Raw genomic sequence first — 20,116 nt, 5'->3', positions numbered from 1 at the left:
CAGGGAATACTCTGTGTCTTCCAGGTGGACGGGGTGTCCCACAACCTGCCTGTGGTCGTGGCCGATGGGCAGCTCCGAGCGTATCAGCACGGCAGGAACGTCCTTGTGCAAACTGACTTCGGCCTCACCGTGAGCTACGACCTGGTTTACCACGCCAGAGTCACCGTCCCAGGGAACTACCAGGGCCAGACGTGCGGCCTGTGCGGGAACAACAACGGGCGTCGGGACGACGAGTTCCTGCTCCCCGACGGCAGCGCGGCCCCTAACGTGGCAGCCTTTGGTTCCGCCTGGAAAGTCCTGATCCCGGGGGTGGCCTGTGACGACGGATGCGCCGGGAACAGCTGCCCGGTCTGCAAGGAGAAGAAGAAGGAGTTCTTCAAACAGCGCAACTACTGCGGGCTGCTCACGGCCCCCGACGGCCCCTTCGCCTCCTGCCACAGCATGGTCAGCCCCAGCGTGTATTTCAACAACTGCCTGTATGATGTGTGCTTGGGCAACGGGGACTCCCAGGTCCTGTGCCAGAGCATCCACAGCTACGTGACGGCCTGCCAAGAGGCCGGGGCCCCTATCCAGCCCTGGAGGAGCGCCTCCTTCTGCCGTAAGTGCCGCGATGCTGGTGTAGCAGAAGGGCCTATCCCACTCACTCCCCTCCCGCTGCGGGGCGGGGAGAGCGATTCTAGGTATCTCATTCCAGGCCTCTGGGCTTCTTGAGAGACTCCTTTGGGTGGGAACCAACAAGGTCATATTCCCTTATAAAGGTGACCTGGTCCTCTCGTCCCCATCAGATTCTCCTCTCCTTCATGTCTGTCCCTCTGAGCCTGAGGTGACACCCGGCCCACTGGACCCTCCTGCCCGGCCCCTGAGCTCCTGGCCCGGGAGGCTTGCCCGGCGCCATGCTCTGGGAGGCAGGGCGGTGAGCTCCTGGGGCAGCGTAGCTGCGGAGCCCGGCCTGACCCGGTCTCTGTGCTGCGCTGTGTGTGGCTGGCTCCAGCCGGGCTGCGCTGTGTGCGGCAGTAGCACCGGCAGCCAGGCAGCGTGGTAAGGGGGCAGGGAGCCGGGGGGTTGGATAGTGGGAGGGGAGTTTGAGGTGGTGGTCGGGGGTCGCAGTGTGGATAGGGGTCGGGGCGGTCAGAAGGCGGGGAACAGGGGGGTTGAATGGGTGCAGGGGTCTCTGGGGGAGGAAGTCATGAAGGAGAGGGGGTTGGATGGGGCGGCAGGAGTCAGTCAGGGACGGGGGATCTGGGGACAGGAAGAAGGGGTGGTTGGATGGGGCAGGAGTCCAGGGTGGGAGGGGGCTGTCAGGGGACCAGAAGCAGGGGGGCGTGGAGAGCGGGTGGCGGCCGGGCCACGCCCCCCTTCCCTAACCAGCCCTCCATACAATTTCCAAAACCCGATGCCGCTCTCAGGCCAAAAAGTTTGCCCGCCCCTGCTCTAAGTTGTGGGCTGAGATCTCTCCAGCCATCAGTTGCTTCTTTCTCTGCCTTAGCTCTGCGCTGCCCGGCCAACAGTCACTACGAGGTGTGCGCCGACCTCTGCACCACCACCTGTGCCAGGATCACCGACGCCAGGAAGTGCCCAGACACCTGCGCCGAAGGCTGCCAGTGTGACGATGGCTTCCTCTTTGATGGCCAGGGCTGCGTGGCTCTGCAGAGCTGTGGGTGCTTCAAGAAGGGGATATATTACCAGGTACCGCCCCCTGCTGGGGTGTTAACTCCTATCCAGTCACGTCCTTCACGCCCTGCTCTCATCAGCCATGTTGGATCAGACCATTGTCGCTTGCCAATGGCAATGCATGAATCTCTGTTGAAAGGCACTAATGGCACAATCCTGGTTCCATGAACCGTGTCTCTGGCAGGGCGGTGGAGTCTAGTGGTTAGAGCAGGGAGCTGGAAGTCAGGACTCCTCGGTTCTCTCCCCAGCTCCGGGAAGGCAGTCGTGCCAAGTGGAGTAGAGCGGCTGCGGACTGGGAGATAAGACACTCGGTTCTAGTCCCAGATATGGCCTCCCTGTAAATGAACATCTCCGCGCTGAAAAACTACCTTTCCCCGGGCTACATTGTGTTCTTTTCCCTTTTTTCAAACAGCCTAATGAGACGGTTCTGACCAACAAGTGCCAGCAAAGCTGCACCTGCACTCCTGCCCAAGGGGTGACCTGCGAAGCCCACAGCTGCACCAGGGATGAAACCTGTCAGATCAGAGATGGAGTCATGCAATGCATCAACAGAGGTGAAAGAGAGTGCAAGAGTTAAACAAGAAGAGAGATGAACGTAGAGATAGAGAGTCCTTAGAGCAGACTCAGTGGAGTCAGGACAGCTGAGGAGCTGGCGCAGAGTAGAGTTTCCATCCTTAGATCTAGGAAGCGAGTGGGGACTAGTGGTTAGAGCAGGGGGGGGTTTTGAGCCTGGACTCCTGGGTTCTATTCACAGCTCTGGGAGGGGTGGGGGTAGGTTACATGGTGGGTTCTCTGGGTTGGAGCCGATGGGCTGGGAGGCAGGCTATGTCAAATCAAGTCAGTGATTCTCTCCTGGGCTTTGGACCAGGCACTTGACTGTCAAGAGGTAAAGAAAAGTATCCTCTGGGCCTGCCGCTTTGGTCAAAGGTTGAGGTCCTTACTTGACCTATTTACTTAATCCCTACTCAGGCAGAGCTTTTACAGGAAACCATCTCCCGTTGACTCCTCTCTGGTTGGCCCCTCTTCCGAATGGCTTTGGGTGGGTAACTGGGCCTGTGCTGAACCGAGCTCCCCTGCCCCCCTAGCCCTCACTCTCACGGATTGCTGGGATTTCTCTCCTTTCAGATCCCTGCAAAGTCCTGACATGTCGGGCCAAGGAGACGTGCAAGGTCCAGAACGGCCGTGCGATGTGCGTTCCCAACTTCATTGGAACCTGCTGGGGCTGGGGGGACCCGCACTATCACACCTTCGACGGGCTGAACTTCAACTTCCAGGGCACCTGCACCTACACCCTGGCCAAGTACTGCGGGAGCGACAACACCCTGGTGCCCTTCACCATCGATGAGAAGAACGACAACAGGGGAGGCAACCAGGCTGTCTCCTACGTGCGCCTGACCAACATCTACGTCTATGGCTACAACATCTCCATCTACAAGAAGGAAGTTGGGAAAATCAGAGTGAGTACAAAAGTGCAAAAATGATTGGAGAGCTTGCATTTGGAATAAAAATATCTCCCTATGGGTACATCCATACCCATACACATCTACCTATCCATCCATCCATCCGCATACCCATCTGTCTATATCTCTGTCTATCCTTCCCCATACATATGCATCCATCTTACCATCCAGGCCAAGACAAATCTGTCAATCCATCTGTCAGGATACACATCTATCCGTCCCTCTGTTTGTCCCCATATAGATCTCTCTTTCTCTCCACCCAGCCCATACACATCAATCCGTTTCTCAATCTATCACCATACACATCTGCTTTTTCTCCATCGATCTATCCAACCATCCCCATACACAGCTATCTATCTCTCTGTGCTGGTTGAAGACCAATTTTCTTTCGGAAAATGTCAACATCTCTTTTCTTCCATTCATACAAATGGGCCAGTACTTTTGTTTGTTTCGTTTTCAAGAATTTCTGCTGAATCAGGTCCTTTGTTTTGAAATAGGTATTTTTTTTAAAAAAAGAAATGATATTTAGAAATTTTAAAATAGAAATTTTTCCAGATTATCAGAAAGAAAATCCCCTTTTTGTGATCTCAAAGTGGCCATGAAAAGAAACAAGATCGAAAATGACAACATTCCAGAAGAAGAACAGAATAAGCGAGAAATGAACCGATTTAAAATTATCTGCTCCGGGCCCCTGGGCCCTCCCAATTCACCTGGGCAATCTTGCCTCCATGGACCACATAGGATCCCCCAGTCAGCCTAGGTCCCCCAGAACTCTTGTTCTACCAGTCTCCCCATGTCGCGGGATCCCTCCAGGCCGCACAGGCTAAACAGTTCCTGTCTTCCTTCCACATCTCTCTCGCTCTCTCTCTCTAGCTCTTTGGTTTTGTACTGCCGCCCATCACCATAGGAGCCAACCATCCTCTCCATAACATGTACTGACCAGAGTAAAGTCTCTGCTCCAATCCATGGAGCTTCTGGCTTTTCTCCTCTTTTTGGGGTAGAAAAATCTCCACTTGCAGTAGGATTTTGTGGTGAGTTGGGTGGGTTTCAAGCTGTGAATATCAATGCTTCGTTCTTGTCGGGAAGCTTTATTAAAGGGGAGTCCAGGTCACACTCTGGATTTATCTAATCTGCACTGGGAATTCATTCCACAGCCAGATCCCCTGGACAGAGAACATTTGATCTCTGAGGACTCAAGTGCTTAATTGGGGCTTTCTAATCTTTCTTGTCCCAGAGGAGCAGAACTCTTGGAAGAGGTGAGATGAAAAGAGAAATAACCGTTGGTTCTTTCCTCCTATCTCTAGATCAATGACGTGACCACCAGCTTGCCGGTGACCCTGGAAGACGGTAAAATCAAGCTCTACCAGAGCGGTCTCAGTGCTATCCTGCGGACAGACTTTGGTCTGCAGGTGTCGTATGACTGGAATTGGCACCTGATCATCACCCTCCCCAGCAGCTATTATGGGGCCATGGGCGGCCTTTGTGGGAACTTCAACCAAAAGCGTGGAGATGACATGACGTCACCCAACGGCACCCGAGTCTCTTCCATCGTGGAGTGGGCCAGGAGCTGGAAAGTCAAAGACCGGGACCCCTTCTGCTGGGATGATTGCAAAGGGACATGCCCGACGTGCGATAAGAGCAAGCAGAAGATCTACGGGGGTGACGAATATTGTGGTTTGATCAGCAAAAGACCAGGAGGGCCCTTCAGAGAGTGTCACTCCAAAGTGAGCCCCCAGGACATTTTTGACAGCTGCATCTACGACGTGTGTCTGAACGGGGGAGCCAAGAACATCCTGTGCCAGGCGCTGGAGGCCTATGCAGCCATCTGCAAGAAACAGGGCATCACCGTCTATGACTGGAGGACACCGTCTGGCTGCGGTGAGCTCGGTGGTTTGTTTTTTTTATTGACAAAAGCAGCAATTAGACTAGAGTTACTGTGCTACTTGAGGAGATGGCCAGTGGGCGGAGTGTCAGGGCAGACACCAGGCCTAGATCCTGCACAACTAGACACCATGGGGATGTGGGCTTGAGAAGCCCCTATAAGAGACTAGCTAGATGGAGAATCGATGGACACATGGTTTTCATAGATTGGGTTAGATGAGAGAAAGGAAGAGTCTCCAAATATTGTTAGGAGGATGGATTATTTGAATAGGGAGATTAAACAGGTTTAATAGACAGGTTTCAGAGTAGCAGCCGTGTTAGTCTGTATTCGCAAAAAGAAAAGGAGGACTTGTGGCACCTTAGAGACTAACCAATTTATTAGAGCATAAGCTTTCGTGAGCTACAGCAGCTCACGAAAGCTTATGCTCTAATAAATTGGTTAGTCTCTAAGGTGCCACAAGTCCTCCTTTTCTTTTTAGGTTTAATAGATTGGTAGATGGATTAGATGGATTGGGTGATTAAATAGATTCACTGGAGGATACGTGGATAAAATGGATGGAGAGATTAAATGGGTGTAATAGACGGATAGGTGGGTTCGATGGATAGAGAGATAAAGAGATTTAATGGATGGATAAATGGATTAGGTGCACGGGGAGATAAAGTCAATTAGAGGTAAAGATTGGTCGATTGGATGCTGAGCCAGAGGGACGGCTGGCTAAACCGGGGGGAGGGATAGCTCAGTGGTTTGAGCATTGGCCTGCTAAACCCTGGGCTGTGAGTTCAATCCTTGAGGGGGCCATTTCGGGGGCAAAACTTGGGGGATTGGTCCTGCTTTGAGCAGGGGGTTGGATTAGATGACCTCCTGAGGTTCCTTCCAAGCTTGATATTCTATGATTCCATGATTAGGTTCTAGATTAGACAGATATAGATACTCCTGGATGTACACGTCAATTAGATGGAGGCAACGAGAAAGATTTATTACAATCTAATGTAAAGAAAATCTCACTTCCGCACTTCAAAGAAGGGGTGTTCAGCATTGTGTAAGAGGGATGTAAGTGAAGAATAGAAAAGCGGGATGGATTTGGTGGGTGAAGTGGCTGGAAGAGAGGGATGGATCAGAAAGCGATGGAAAGATGGACCCATCCGAAATACTACCTGAAAATACAGGGTCCCAACCCAGTAGGATCTCCTGAGTCTTTCCACTTCCGTGGGACGTGTGCTGAGTCTGAGGTCATCTGGTGTGGGCGGGGCTCCAGAGGAGGCCTTGACAAGTGAGGTCTCATCTACTCTGGGTGCACTTTGCAGATTTTCTTCGATTTTCTATACAAAGAGAGCATTTCCCTGCTCTCCCAGCTAGCAAACTCCTTTGCCCAACGGGGTTGTTCCCTGTGCTGTACTCCAGAGGTGGCCTTAGTGTGGCTGCTTGTACATCGGGCCTGTGAAATAGAGCATGCCGATTGCACATTAGAATTTCTCTCTAGCTCTTGCTGCATGTAAGCAGGTGTTTTTAGTTCATTTCCTGTGATGTTAAATCTCCCCCTCTCTGACCCCCTCCCAGTCCTGCCCTGCCCTGAGAACAGCCACTACGAGGCCTGCGGGAACGCCTGCCCGGCCAGCTGCTCCGACCAAACCGCCAACTCCTCCTGCCTGGAGCCCTGCGTGGAGACCTGCCAGTGTGACAACGGTTACGTCCTGAGTGCCGGCCACTGTGTCCCCGTGGAGAGCTGTGGCTGTGACTACAATGGCCGCTACTACAAACCCAACGAGGAGTTCTGGGCCGATGAGAACTGCCTCTCTCGGTGCAGATGTGATCCCAGCTTGGGCATGGTGCTTTGCCAGGAGACCGGCTGCAAGGCCAGCGAGAGATGCGCCGTGATCAACGGGGTCCGTGGCTGCTCCCCAATCAGCTACTCCACCTGCACGGCCTCCGGAGACCCTCACTACACCACCTTCGACGGGAAAAAGTATGATTTCATGGGCACCTGCATCTACCTTCTGGCTGGGGTCTGCTCCGAGGACCCCACGCTCACGCCATTCAACATCAAGGTGGAGAATAACAACCGCGGCAGCAAGGCCGTGTCCTACACCAAAGTGGTGACCTTGGAGGTCTACGGTAGAAACATCACTGTCAGCCAGCAATATCCCCGCAAGATCAAGGTAGGGACAGAGAGCCACAGGACTACAGTCAACAGTGTGCCCTTGTTGCCAAGAAGGCCAATGGCATTTTGGGATGTATAAGTAGGGGCATTGCCAGCAGATAGAGGGATGTGATCGTTCCCCTCTATTCGATATTGGTGAGGCCTCATCTGGAGTACTAGTGTCCAGTTTTGGGCCCCACACTAGAAGAAGGATGTGGAAAAATTGGAAAACGTCCAGCGGAGGGCAGGAAAAATGATTAGGGGACTGGAACACATGACTTATGAGGAGAGGCTGAGGGAACTGGGATTGTTTAGTCTGCGGAAGAGAAGAATGAGGGGGGATTTGATAGCTGCTTTCAAGTACCTGAAAGGGGGTTCCAAAGAGGATGGATCTAGACTGTTCTCAGTGGTAGCAGATGACAGAATGAGGAGTAATGGTCTCAAGTTGCAGTGAGGGAGGTTTAGGTTGGCTATTAGGAAAAACTTTTTCACTAGGAGTGTTGTGAAACACTGGAATGCGTTACCTCGGGAGGTGGTGGAATCTCCTTCCTTCGAAGATTTTAAGGTCAGGCTTGACAAAGCCCTGGCTGGGATGATTTAGTTGGGGATTGGTCCTGCTTTGAGCAGGGGCTCGGACTAGATGACCTCCTGAGGTCCCTTCCACCCCTGATATTCTGTGATTCTATGACTTCTCGGGGAGCTGGGAGCAGGAACTCTTGCTGTTGATGATACATTACCCATTATTTCTCTCCCCGTTTCAGAAATGAGACCTGCGTCCGTTGTACACTGAGCTGGTGGTGGGTGTGTGGGAAGGAACTGAGTGCCTCTTTGTGAATATATAGGGCAGGATTTTCTCCTCTGCATCAGGGCCGTTTTGCCACTGTAACTGATGTGCATTCAACTGACTCACTCATTTAGCTGGGGATCGGGTCCCATTCCCTCCACAGGAGCTATGCCCCATTCCCACCAGCTGGGGATCTGGCCCCATTGACTCCAGGGGAGTCAACACCCTAAAAGCTTCCTCCACTAAAGTACTTGATCCTGACTTCTGTTGCGCGAAGGCCCTTTCCAGGTATCTGACAGCAGAAAGTTGGGAGTCAACCGCATTTACACTGCCCAAGGGGTGTGAGAGAGTCTTAGGGCTGTTTCCAAATAAACTGCTAATGTGGCACAATGGACTTGCCGTAGCTGCGGCGCTTCAGTGAAGAGGCTGCCAATGCCAATGGCAGGAGTTCTCCCATTGGTGTAGGTAAGACACCTTCACAAGAGGCACTCGCTAGGTTGACAGGAGAATTCTCCCGTTGACCTGGCAACGTCTACACCAGGGGTCAGGTCAGTTTAACTGCGTGGGTCAGGGGTGTGGAGTTTTCACACCCCGGAGCGATAGTGATACTGCCCTAATTTACTAGTGTAGAGCAGGCCTTCGTGTAACTGGGAATTCAGACCATCCCCAAGACGTGTGTTCCAGATAGACAGGCTCTTTGTGAACCTGTCCTGCAAAGCTGCTCTCATCGCTAGACCCCACTCCCTGACCAGAGCTGGGGTTAGAACCCAAGAGTCCTAGCTCCCAGCCGCCGCGCTCCAACCACTGCCCTCCCAGAGTTGAGGATAGGAGCCAGGAATCCTGATTCCCATCCCCCTCTGCTGTAACCCACCAGATCTCACTCCTTTCCCGGAACGGGGGATAGAACTCAGGAGTCCTGGCTCCCAGCCTCCCCTGCTCAAAGCTACTAGGCCCCACCCCATTTCTTCCCTTCCCTTCGCCCCCCCTCCCTGAGCCAGGAATAAAACCCAGGAGTCCTGGGTCCCCACCTTCTGCCTGCAGTATTCATTCAAAATTAACCCCTGGCCCTGCCGCGTCTGTTCCAGGTGGACGGAGTCTTTGTGGCCCTGCCTTTCTACCATGAGGAGAAGCTACAGGCTTACGTCAGCGGAGCCCAAGTCCTCATCAAGACCGCCTTCGCGCTGAGGGTGACCTTCGACGGGAGCCTGGTCCGGGTCACTGTGCCCAACACCTACGCCAACGCCCTCTGCGGCCTGTGCGGTGACAACAACCAAACTGCCAGTGACGACCTGACCATGAGAGACGGGAGACGGGCAGCCAACGCCGTCCAGTTCGCAGAGAGCTGGAAGGTGGGGGAGGTCCCGGGCTGCTCAGACAGCTGCACCGGGAAGTGCCTGGTCTGCAGTGAGGCTCAGAGACAACCCTACAAGGGAGATCGGTACTGCGGGGTCATCACCAGAGGGGACGGACCGTTCAGAGAGTGCCACGGAGTCATCGACCCAGCCCCTTTCTTCGACGACTGCGTCTTTGACACCTGCCAGTACAAGGGTCTCCGGGATGCTCTCTGCAGTGCCATCAGCGCCTACGTGATGGCCTGCCAGGCCAGGGGCATCCGGATGGGGCAGTGGAGATCAGCCTCATTCTGCAGTGAGTGTCGCCTACTAGAATCTGCTTTAAGGACTGGCTAGTCTCCATGTGCAGCACCCTCTGCAGGGGGCTCAGAAGAGCTCAGCCGTGTGTCTCTGGCCTTACACACCTATCAGCTTGCAGTAGTGTTGCCAACCGTAAAGGTCACCTACTCAGCTTTGCTTTATCTTTGTGCTATAGCAATGTAATCCTGTCTCCTTGCTGGCACCTGTCTCCCAGGGGTTGGAAATACTTTGCCAACACTAGAATCATAGAATCATAGAATATCAGGGTTGGAAGGGACCTCAGGAGGTCATCTAGTCCAACCCACTAGTCGTCCTTCCCGTCAGGGTGCCGGAAAACGGACACCGAAAGAACTAAAGCAAGTAACTCAGAGTCACCCGAGAAGCCAGTGGCAGAAGCCAGTTATCCTGACTCCCAGTCCTCCATCACTAAACATTACACAGCAGCCCACTCCAGAATTTGGGACTCACCTTGCAACACGTCCCCTTGTCTGCAGCTCTTACCACTAGACCAAACGCCCCTCCAAGAGTCAGAAAGAAAACCCCAGAGTCCTGACTCCCAGTCCACACTGCTTTAACCCGCTAGACCTGACCGCCCTTCAACATCCAGAATACAACCCAGGAGACCTGACTCCCAGCCTCTAACCACTAGGCCCCACTCCCCTCCCAGAGCTGGGAGTAGAACCCAGGAGTCCTGGCTCCCAACCCCACCAGAACAATCCTACTGTAAGTGATATGAATAGAGAGAGATTTCTGTCCACTTACCTGCACATTTCTTCTTTCTCTCACCCCCATCTGCACGTTCCCTCTGCCCCTCTCCTACAGGTCCCACCTGCCCCAGTAACTTCCACTACGAGCTCTGTGGGAGCGGCTGCCCTGCCACCTGCCACGGGCTCTCGGCGCCGGACGGCTGCGACGCTCCCTGTGCCGAAGGGTGTTTCTGCGACGCCGGGTTCCTCCTGAGCGGAGACCGGTGCGTCCCCGTCGCGCAGTGCGGCTGTGTGCACCAGGGCAGGTACTACAGGAAGGGAGAGGAGTTCTACTCCAGCGCCTCCTGCCGGGAGCGGTGCCGGTGCCAAGACAACGGGGTCGTCCAGTGTCGGGAGGCCTCCTGTGGAGCCAACGAGCAGTGCAAGGTGGCGGATGGCGTCCGGAAATGCCACCCTGTCGGATCTGCAACGTGTTCTGCTGCCGGAGACCCCCACTACCTCTCCTTCGATGGAGTTGCCTTCGATTTCCAAGGCACCTGCACCTACATCCTGGCCAAGACCTGCGCTGACGCCGGGAACCTGACATCCTTCTCCGTGAAGGTGGAGAACAAGCCCTGGGGCAATGGCAAGGTGTCTGTCACCAAGCTGGTGTCCGTGGAGGTCTACGGGCTCACGCTTACCCTGCTGCAGAACAGGAAGGGGCTCGTCATGGTAAGTCCTGCTCAAGATGTTCCTGCAATGGGGCAGCCCCACTGATGTGGCAATGCAAGGGGCACTTGTCTCCTGGGTCACTCATTAGGAGCGCACAGGCAGGAGGGGTCAGACATTCAGGTTCTGATCCTGACCTTACTGGCACCAGTGCCAGTCTAGAGGCATCCCACTGAAGAAAGCAGAATCGCTCTGGATTTTCTCTGGGACAAGTGAGATCATAATCCAGCCCTCAGCATATTACGCTCAGTGGATGATTGCAGAGTAAGCCCAGGGATCTGAGATCAGAAATGGCCATAATTTCATTGAGTTCAGTGGAGTCACAACAGATTTGCCCAGGTGTCATTGAGACCCTATCTTGTGCCCATAGCCCACCCCAACAACATCCACTGCCCCGGTTCACAGGGAATACTCTGTGTCTTCCAGGTGGACGGGGTGTCCCACAACCTGCCTGTGGTCGTGGCCGATGGGCAGCTCCGAGCGTATCAGCACGGCGGGAACGTCCTTGTGCAAACTGACTTCGGCCTCACCGTGAGCTACGACCTGGTTTACCACGCCAGAGTCACCGTCCCAGGGAACTACCAGGGCCAGACGTGCGGCCTGTGCGGGAACAACAACGGGCGTCGGGACGACGAGTTCCTGCTCCCCGACGGCAGCGCGGCCCCTAACGTGGCAGCCTTTGGTTCCGCCTGGAAAGTCCTGATCCCGGGGGTGGCCTGTGACGACGGATGCGCCGGGAACAGCTGCCCGGTCTGCAAGGAGAAGAAGAAGGAGTTCTTCAAACAGCGCAACTACTGCGGGCTGCTCACGGCCCCCGACGGCCCCTTCGCCTCCTGCCACGGCATGGTCAGCCCCAGCGTGTATTTCAACAACTGCCTGTATGATGTGTGCTTGGGCAACGGGGACTCCCAGGTCCTGTGCCAGAGCATCCACAGCTACGTGACGGCCTGCCAAGAGGCCGGGGCCCCTATCCAGCCCTGGAGGAGCGCCTCCTTCTGCCGTAAGTGCCGCGATGCTGGTGTAGCAGAAGGGCCTATCCCACTCGCTCCCCTCCCGCTGGGGGGCGGGGAGAGCGATTCTAGGTATCTCATTCCAGGCCTCTGGGCTTCTTGAGAGACTCCTTTGGGTGGGAACCAACAAGGTCATATTCCCTTATAAAGGTGATCTGGTCCTCTCGTCCCCGTCAGATTCTCCTCTCCTTCATGTCTGTCCCTCTGAGCCTGAGGTGACACCCGGCCCACTGGACCCTCCTGCCCGGCCCCTGAGCTCCTGGCCCGGGAGGCTTGCCCGGCGCCATGCTCTGGGAGGCAGGGCGGTCAGCTCCTGGGGCAGCGTAGCTGCGGAGCCCGGCCTGACCCGGTCTCTGGGCTGCGCTGTGTGTGGCTGGCTCCAGCCGGGCTGCGCTGTGTGCGGCAGTAGCACCGGCAGCCAGGCAGCGTGGTAAGGGGGCAGGGAGCCGGGGGGTTGGATAGTGGGAGGGGAGTTTGAGGTGGTGGTCGGGGGTCGCAGTGTGGATAGGGGTCGGGGCGGTCAGAAGGCGGGGAACAGGGGGTTTGAATGGGTGCAGGGGTCTCTGGGGGAGGAAGTCATGAAGGAGAGGGGGTTGGATGGGGCGGCAGGAGTCAGTCAGGGACGGGGGATCTGGGGACAGGAAGAAGGGGTGGTTGGATGGGGCAGGAGTCCAGGGTGGGAGGGGGCTGTCAGGGGACCAGAAGCAGGGGGGCGTGGAGAGCGGGTGGCGGCCGGGCCACGCCCCCCTTCCCTAACCAGCCCTCCATACAATTTCCAAAACCCGATGCCGCTCTCAGGCCAAAAAGTTTGCCCGCCCCTGCTCTAAGTTGTGGGCTGAGATCTCTCCAGCCATCAGTTGCTTCTTTCTCTGCCTTAGCTCTGCGCTGCCCGGCCAACAGTCACTACGAGGTGTGCGCCGACCTCTGCACCACCACCTGTGCCAGGATCACCGACGCCAGGAAGTGCCCAGACACCTGCGCCGAAGGCTGCCAGTGTGACGATGGCTTCCTCTTTGATGGCCAGGGCTGCGTGGCTCTGCAGAGCTGTGGGTGCTTCAAGAAGGGGATATATTACCAGGTACCGCCCCCTGCTGGGGTGTTAACTCCTATCCAGTCACGTCCTTCACGCCCTGCTCTCATCAGCCATGTTGGATCAGACCATTGTCGCTTGCCAATGGCAATGCATGAATCTCTGTTGAAAGGCACTAATGGCACAATCCTGGTTCCATGAACCGTGTCTCTGGCAGGGCGGTGGAGTCTAGTGGTTAGAGCAGGGAGCTGGAAGTCAGGACTCCTCGGTTCTCTCCCCAGCTCCGGGAAGGCAGTCGTGCCAAGTGGAGTAGAGCGGCTGCGGACTGGGAGATAAGACACTCGGTTCTAGTCCCAGATATGGCCTCCCTGTAAATGAACATCTCCGCGCTGAAAAACTACCTTTCCCCGGGCTACATTGTGTTCTTTTCCCTTTTTTCAAACAGCCTAATGAGACGGTTCTGACCAACAAGTGCCAGCAAAGCTGCACCTGCACTCCTGCCCAAGGGGTGACCTGCGAAGCCCACAGCTGCACCAGGGATGAAACCTGTCAGATCAGAGATGGAGTCATGCAATGCATCAACAGAGGTGAAAGAGAGTGCAAGAGTTAAACAAGAAGAGAGATGAACGTAGAGATAGAGAGTCCTTAGAGCAGACTCAGTGGAGTCAGGACAGCTGAGGAGCTGGCGCAGAGTAGAGTTTCCATCCTTAGATCTAGGAAGCGAGTGGGGACTAGTGGTTAGAGCAGGGGGGGGGGTTGAGCCTGGACTCCTGGGTTCTATTCACAGCTCTGGGAGGGGTGGGGGTAGGTTACATGGTGGGTTCTCTGGGTTGGAGCCGATGGGCTGGGAGGCAGGCTATGTCAAATCAAGTCAGTGATTCTCTCCTGGGCTTTGGACCAGGCACTTGACTGTCAAGAGGTAAAGAAAAGTATCCTCTGGGCCTGCCGCTTTGGTCAAAGGTTGAGGTCCTTACTTGACCTATTTACTTAATCCCTACTCAGGCAGAGCTTTTACAGGAAACCATCTCCCGTTGACTCCTCTCTGGTTGGCCCCTCTTCCGAATGGCTTTGGGTGGGTAACTGGGCCTGTGCTGAACCGAGCTCCCCTGCCCCCCTAGCCCTCACTCTCACGGATTGCTGGGATTTCTCTCCTTTCAGATCCCTGCAAAGTCCTGACATGTCGGGCCAAGGAGACGTGCAAGGTCCAGAACGGCCGTGCGATGTGCGTTCCCAACTTCATTGGAACCTGCTGGGGCTGGGGGGACCCGCACTATCACACCTTCGACGGGCTGAACTTCAACTTCCAGGGCACCTGCACCTACACCCTGGCCAAGTACTGCGGGAGCGACAACACCCTGGTGCCCTTCACCATCGATGAGAAGAACGACAACAGGGGAGGCAACCAGGCTGTCTCCTACGTGCGCCTGACCAACATCTACGTCTATGGCTACAACATCTCCATCTACAAGAAGGAAGTTGGGAAAATCAGAGTGAGTACAAAAGTGCAAAAATGATTGGAGAGCTTGCATTTGGAATAAAAATATCTCCCTATGGGTACATCCATACCCATACACATCTACCTATCCATCCATCCATCCGCATACCCATCTGTCTATATCTCTGTCTATCCTTCCCCATACATATGCATCCATCTTACCATCCAGGCCAAGACAAATCTGTCAATCCATCTGTCAGGATACACATCTATCCGTCCCTCTGTTTGTCCCCATATAGATCTCTCTTTCTCTCCACCCAGCCCATACACATCAATCCGTTTCTCAATCTATCACCATACACATCTGCTTTTTCTCCATCGATCTATCCAACCATCCCCATACACAGCTATCTATCTCTCTGTGCTGGTTGAAGACCAATTTTCTTTCGGAAAATGTCAACATCTCTTTTCTTCCATTCATACAAATGGGCCAGTACTTTTGTTTGTTTCGTTTTCAAGAATTTCTGCTGAATCAGGTCCTTTGTTTTGAAATAGGTATTTTTTTTAAAAAAAGAAATGATATTTAGAAATTTTAAAATAGAAATTTTTCCAGATTATCAGAAAGAAAATCCCCTTTTTGTGATCTCAAAGTGGCCATGAAAAGAAACAAGATCGAAAATGACAACATTCCAGAAGAAGAACAGAATAAGCGAGAAATGAACCGATTTAAAATTATCTGCTCCGGGCCCCTGGGCCCTCCCAATTCACCTGGGCAATCTTGCCTCCATGGACCACATAGGATCCCCCAGTCAGCCTAGGTCCCCCAGAACTCTTGTTCTACCAGTCTCCCCATGTCGCGGGATCCCTCCAGGCCGCACAGGCTAAACAGTTCCTGTCTTCCTTCCACAACTCTCTCGCTCTCTCTCTCTAGCTCTTTGGTTTTGTACTGCCGCCCATCACCATAGGAGCCAACCATCTTCTCCATAACATGTACTGACCAGAGTAAAGTCTCTGCTCCAATCCATGGAGCTTCTGGCTTTTCTCCTCTTTTTGGGGTAGAAAAATCTCCACTTGCAGTAGGATTTTGTGGTGAGTTGGGTGGGTTTCAAGCTGTGAATATCAATGCTTCGTTCTTGTCGGGAAGCTTTATTAAAGGGGAGTCCAGGTCACACTCTGGATTTATCTAATCTGCACTGGGAATTCATTCCACAGCCAGATCCCCTGGACAGAGAACATTTGATCTCTGAGGACTCAAGTGCTTAATTGGGGCTTTCTAATCTTTCTTGTCCCAGAGGAGCAGAACTCTTGGAAGAGGTGAGATGAAAAGAGAAATAACCGTTGGTTCTTTCCTCCTATCTCTAGATCAATGACGTGACCACCAGCTTGCCGGTGACCCTGGAAGACGGTAAAATCAAGCTCTACCAGAGCGGTCTCAGTGCTATCCTGCGGACAGACTTTGGTCTGCAGGTGTCGTATGACTGGAATTGGCACCTGATCATCACCCTCCCCAGCAGCTATTATGGGGCCATGGGCGGCCTTTGTGGGAACTTCAACCAAAAGCGTGGAGATGACATGACGTCACCCAACGGCACCCGAGTCTCTTCCATCGTGGAGTGGGCCAGGAGCTGGAAAGTCAAAGACCGGGACCCCTTCTGCTGGGATGATTGCAAAGGGACATGCCCGACGTGCGATAAGAGCAAGCAGAAGATCTACGGGGGTGACGAATATTGTGGTTTGATCAGCAAAAGACCAGGAGGGCCCTTCAGAGAGTGTCACTCCAAAGTGAGCCCCCAGGACATTTTTGACAGCTGCATCTACGACGTGTGTCTGAACGGGGGAGCCAAGAACATCCTGTGCCAGGCGCTGGAGGCCTATGCAGCCATCTGCAAGAAACAGGGCATCACCGTCTATGACTGGAGGACACCGTCTGGCTGCGGTGAGCTCGGTGGTTTGTTTTTTTTATTGACAAAAGCAGCAATTAGACTAGAGTTACTGTGCTACTTGAGGAGATGGCCAGTGGGCGGAGTGTCAGGGCAGACACCAGGCCTAGATCCTGCACAACTAGACACCATGGGGATGTGGGCTTGAGAAGCCCCTATAAGAGACTAGCTAGATGGAGAATCGATGGACACATGGTTTTCATAGATTGGGTTAGATGAGAGAAAGGAAGAGTCTCCAAATATTGTTAGGAGGATGGATTAGATGAATAGGGAGATTAAACAGGTTTAATAGATTGGTAGATGGATTAGATGGATTGGGTGATTAAATAGATTCACTGGAGGATACGTGGATAAAATGGATGGAGAGATTAAATGGGTGTAATAGACGGATAGGTGGGTTCGATGGATAGAGAGATAAAGAGATTTAATGGATGGATAAATGGATTAGGTGCACGGGGAGATAAAGTCAATTAGAGGTAAAGATTGGTCGATTGGATGCTGAGCCAGAGGGACGGCTGGCTAAACCGGGGGGAGGGATAGCTCAGTGGTTTGAGCATTGGCCTGCTAAACCCTGGGCTGTGAGTTCAATCCTTGAGGGGGCCATTTCGGGGGCAAAACTTGGGGGATTGGTCCTGCTTTGAGCAGGGGGTTGGATTAGATGACCTCCTGAGGTTCCTTCCAAGCTTGATATTCTATGATTCCATGATTAGGTTCTAGATTAGACAGATATAGATACTCCTGGATGTACACGTCAATTAGATGGAGGCAACGAGAAAGATTTATTACAATCTAATGTAAAGAAAATCTCACTTCCGCACTTCAAAGAAGGGGTGTTCAGCATTGTGTAAGAGGGATGTAAGTGAAGAATAGAAAAGCGGGATGGATTTGGTGGGTGAAGTGGCTGGAAGAGAGGGATGGATCAGAAAGCGATGGAAAGATGGACCCATCCGAAATACTACCTGAAAATACAGGGTCCCAACCCAGTAGGATCTCCTGAGTCTTTCCCCTTCTGCGGGACGTGTGCTGAGTCTGAGGTCATCTGGTGTGGGCGGGGCTCCAGAGGAGGCCTTGACAAGTGAGGTCTCATCTGCTCTGGGTGCACTTTGCAGATTTTCTTGGATTTTCTATACAAAGAGAGCATTTCCCTGCTCTCCCAGCTAGCAAACTCCTTTGCCCAACGGGGTTGTTCCCTGTGCTGTACTCCAGAGGTGGCCTTAGTGTGGCTGCTTGTACATCGGGCCTGTGAAATAGAGCATGCCGATTGCACATTAGAATTTCTCTCTAGCTCTTGCTGCATGTAAGCAGGTGTTTTTAGTTCATTTCCTGTGATGTTAAATCTCCCCCTCTCTGACCCCCTCCCAGTCCTGCCCTGCCCTGAGAACAGCCACTACGAGGCCTGCGGGAACGCCTGCCCGGCCAGCTGCTCCGACCAAACCGCCAACTCCTCCTGCCTGGAGCCCTGTGTGGAGACCTGCCAGTGTGACAACGGTTACGTCCTGAGTGCCGGCCACTGTGTCCCCGTGGAGAGCTGTGGCTGTGACTACAATGGCCGCTACTACAAACCCAACGAGGAGTTCTGGGCCGATGAGAACTGCCTCTCTCGGTGCAGATGTGATCCCAGCTTGGGCATGGTGCTTTGCCAGGAGACCGGCTGCAAGGCCAGCGAGAGATGCGCTGTGATCAACGGGGTCCGTGGCTGCTCCCCAATCAGCTACTCCACCTGCACGGCCTCCGGAGACCCTCACTACACCACCTTCGACGGGAAAAAGTATGATTTCATGGGCACCTGCATCTACCTTCTGGCTGGGGTCTGCTCCGAGGACCCCACGCTCACGCCATTCAACATCAAGGTGGAGAATAACAACCGCGGCAGCAAGGCCGTGTCCTACACCAAAGTGGTGACCTTGGAGGTCTACGGTAGAAACATCACTGTCAGCCAGCAATATCCCCGCAAGATCAAGGTAGGGACGGAGAGCCACAGGACTACAGTCAACAGTGTGCCCTTGTTGCCAAGAAGGCCAATGGCATTTTGGGATGTATAAGTAGGGGCATTGCCAGCAGATCGAGGGATGTGATCGTTCCCCTCTATTCGATATTGGTGAGACCTCATCTGGAGTACTAGTGTCCAGTTTTGGGCCCCACACTAGAAGAAGGATGTGGAAAAATTGGAAAACGTCCAGCGGAGGGCAAGAAAAATGATTAGGGGACTGGAACACATGACTTATGAGGAGAGGCTGAGGGAACTGGGATTGTTTAGTCTGCGGAAGAGAAGAATGAGGGGGGATTTGATAGCTGCTTTCAAGTACCTGAAAGGGGGTTCCAAAGAGGATGGATCTAGACTGTTCTCAGTGGTAGCAGATGACAGAATGAGGAGTAATGGTCTCAAGTTGCAGTGAGGGAGGTTTAGGTTGGCTATTAGGAAAAACTTTTTCACTAGGAGTGTTGTGAAACACTGGAATGCGTTACCTCGGGAGGTGGTGGAATCTCCTTCCTTCGAAGATTTTAAGGTCAGGCTTGACAAAGCCCTGGCTGGGATGATTTAGTTGGGGATTGGTCCTGCTTTGAGCAGGGGCTCGGACTAGATGACCTCCTGAGGTCCCTTCCACCCCTGATATTCTGTGATTCTATGACTTCTCGGGGAGCTGGGAGCAGGAACTCTTGCTGTTGATGATACATTACCCATTATTTCTCTCCCCGTTTCAGAAATGAGACCTGCGTCCGTTGTACACTGAGCTGGTGGTGGGTGTGTGGGAAGGAACTGAGTGCCTCTTTGTGAATATATAGGGCAGGATTTTCTCCTCTGCATCAGGGCCGTTTTGCCACTGTAACTGATGTGCATTCAACTGACTCACTCATTTAGCTGGGGATCGGGTCCCATTCCCTCCACAGGAGCTATGCCCCATTCCCACCAGCTGGGGATCTGGCCCCATTGACTCCAGGGGAGTCAACACCCTAAAAGCTTCCTCCACTAAAGTACTTGATCCTGACTTCTGTTGCGCGAAGGCCCTTTCCAGGTATCTGACAGCAGAAAGTTGGGAGTCAACCGCATTTACACTGCCCAAGGGGTGTGAGAGAGTCTTAGGGCTGTTTCCAAATAAACTGCTAATGTGGCACAATGGACTTGCCGTAGCTGCGGCGCTTCAGTGAAGAGGCTGCCAATGCCAATGGCAGGAGTTCTCCCATTGGTGTAGGTAAGACACCTTCACAAGAGGCACTCGCTAGGTTGACAGGAGAATTCTCCCGTTGACCTGGCAACGTCTACACCAGGGGTCAGGTCAGTTTAACTGCGTGGGTCAGGGGTGTGGAGTTTTCACACCCCGGAGCGATAGTGATACTGCCCTAATTTACTAGTGTAGAGCAGGCCTTCGTGTAACTGGGAATTCAGACCATCCCCAAGACGTGTGTTCCAGATAGACAGGCTCTTTGTGAACCTGTCCTGCAAAGCTGCTCTCATCGCTAGACCCCACTCCCTGACCAGAGCTGGGGTTAGAACCCAAGAGTCCTAGCTCCCAGCCGCCGCGCTCCAACCACTGCCCTCCCAGAGTTGAGGATAGGAGCCAGGAATCCTGATTCCCATCCCCCTCTGCTGTAACCCACCAGATCTCACTCCTTTCCCGGAACGGGGGATAGAACTCAGGAGTCCTGGCTCCCAGCCTCCCCTGCTCAAAGCTACTAGGCCCCACCCCATTTCTTCCCTTCC

At 53.7% G+C, this 20,116-nt stretch overlaps 1 protein-coding gene across 1 annotated transcript in view; it reads left to right on the top strand.

Moving 5' to 3' along the window:
- LOC140902933 (uncharacterized) overlaps positions 1-20,116 on the top strand; it is a 125,194-nt gene that overhangs the window by 1,064 nt on the left and 104,014 nt on the right. Inside the window, exons 2-15 of the mRNA XM_078850397.1 lie at positions 25-598; positions 1,487-1,686; positions 2,084-2,225; positions 2,797-3,128; positions 4,436-5,018; positions 6,571-7,169; positions 9,020-9,581; positions 10,409-11,004; positions 11,428-12,001; positions 12,890-13,089; positions 13,487-13,628; positions 14,200-14,531; positions 15,839-16,412; positions 17,779-18,377. Of these exons, the coding sequence (XP_078706523.1) occupies positions 25-598; positions 1,487-1,686; positions 2,084-2,225; positions 2,797-3,128; positions 4,436-5,018; positions 6,571-7,169; positions 9,020-9,581; positions 10,409-11,004; positions 11,428-12,001; positions 12,890-13,089; positions 13,487-13,628; positions 14,200-14,531; positions 15,839-16,412; positions 17,779-18,377 (6,009 nt within the window). The remainder of the gene's footprint in view (positions 1-24; positions 599-1,486; positions 1,687-2,083; positions 2,226-2,796; positions 3,129-4,435; positions 5,019-6,570; positions 7,170-9,019; positions 9,582-10,408; positions 11,005-11,427; positions 12,002-12,889; positions 13,090-13,486; positions 13,629-14,199; positions 14,532-15,838; positions 16,413-17,778; positions 18,378-20,116) is intronic.

Source organism: Lepidochelys kempii, chromosome 24 (genome assembly GCF_965140285.1).
Source record: "Lepidochelys kempii isolate rLepKem1 chromosome 24, rLepKem1.hap1, whole genome shotgun sequence".
In the NCBI taxonomy this organism is placed as follows: domain Eukaryota; kingdom Metazoa; phylum Chordata; order Testudines; family Cheloniidae; genus Lepidochelys; species Lepidochelys kempii.
Note: the sequence above shows the minus strand (reverse complement) of the source record. Positions and strands in the feature narration are given on the sequence as shown.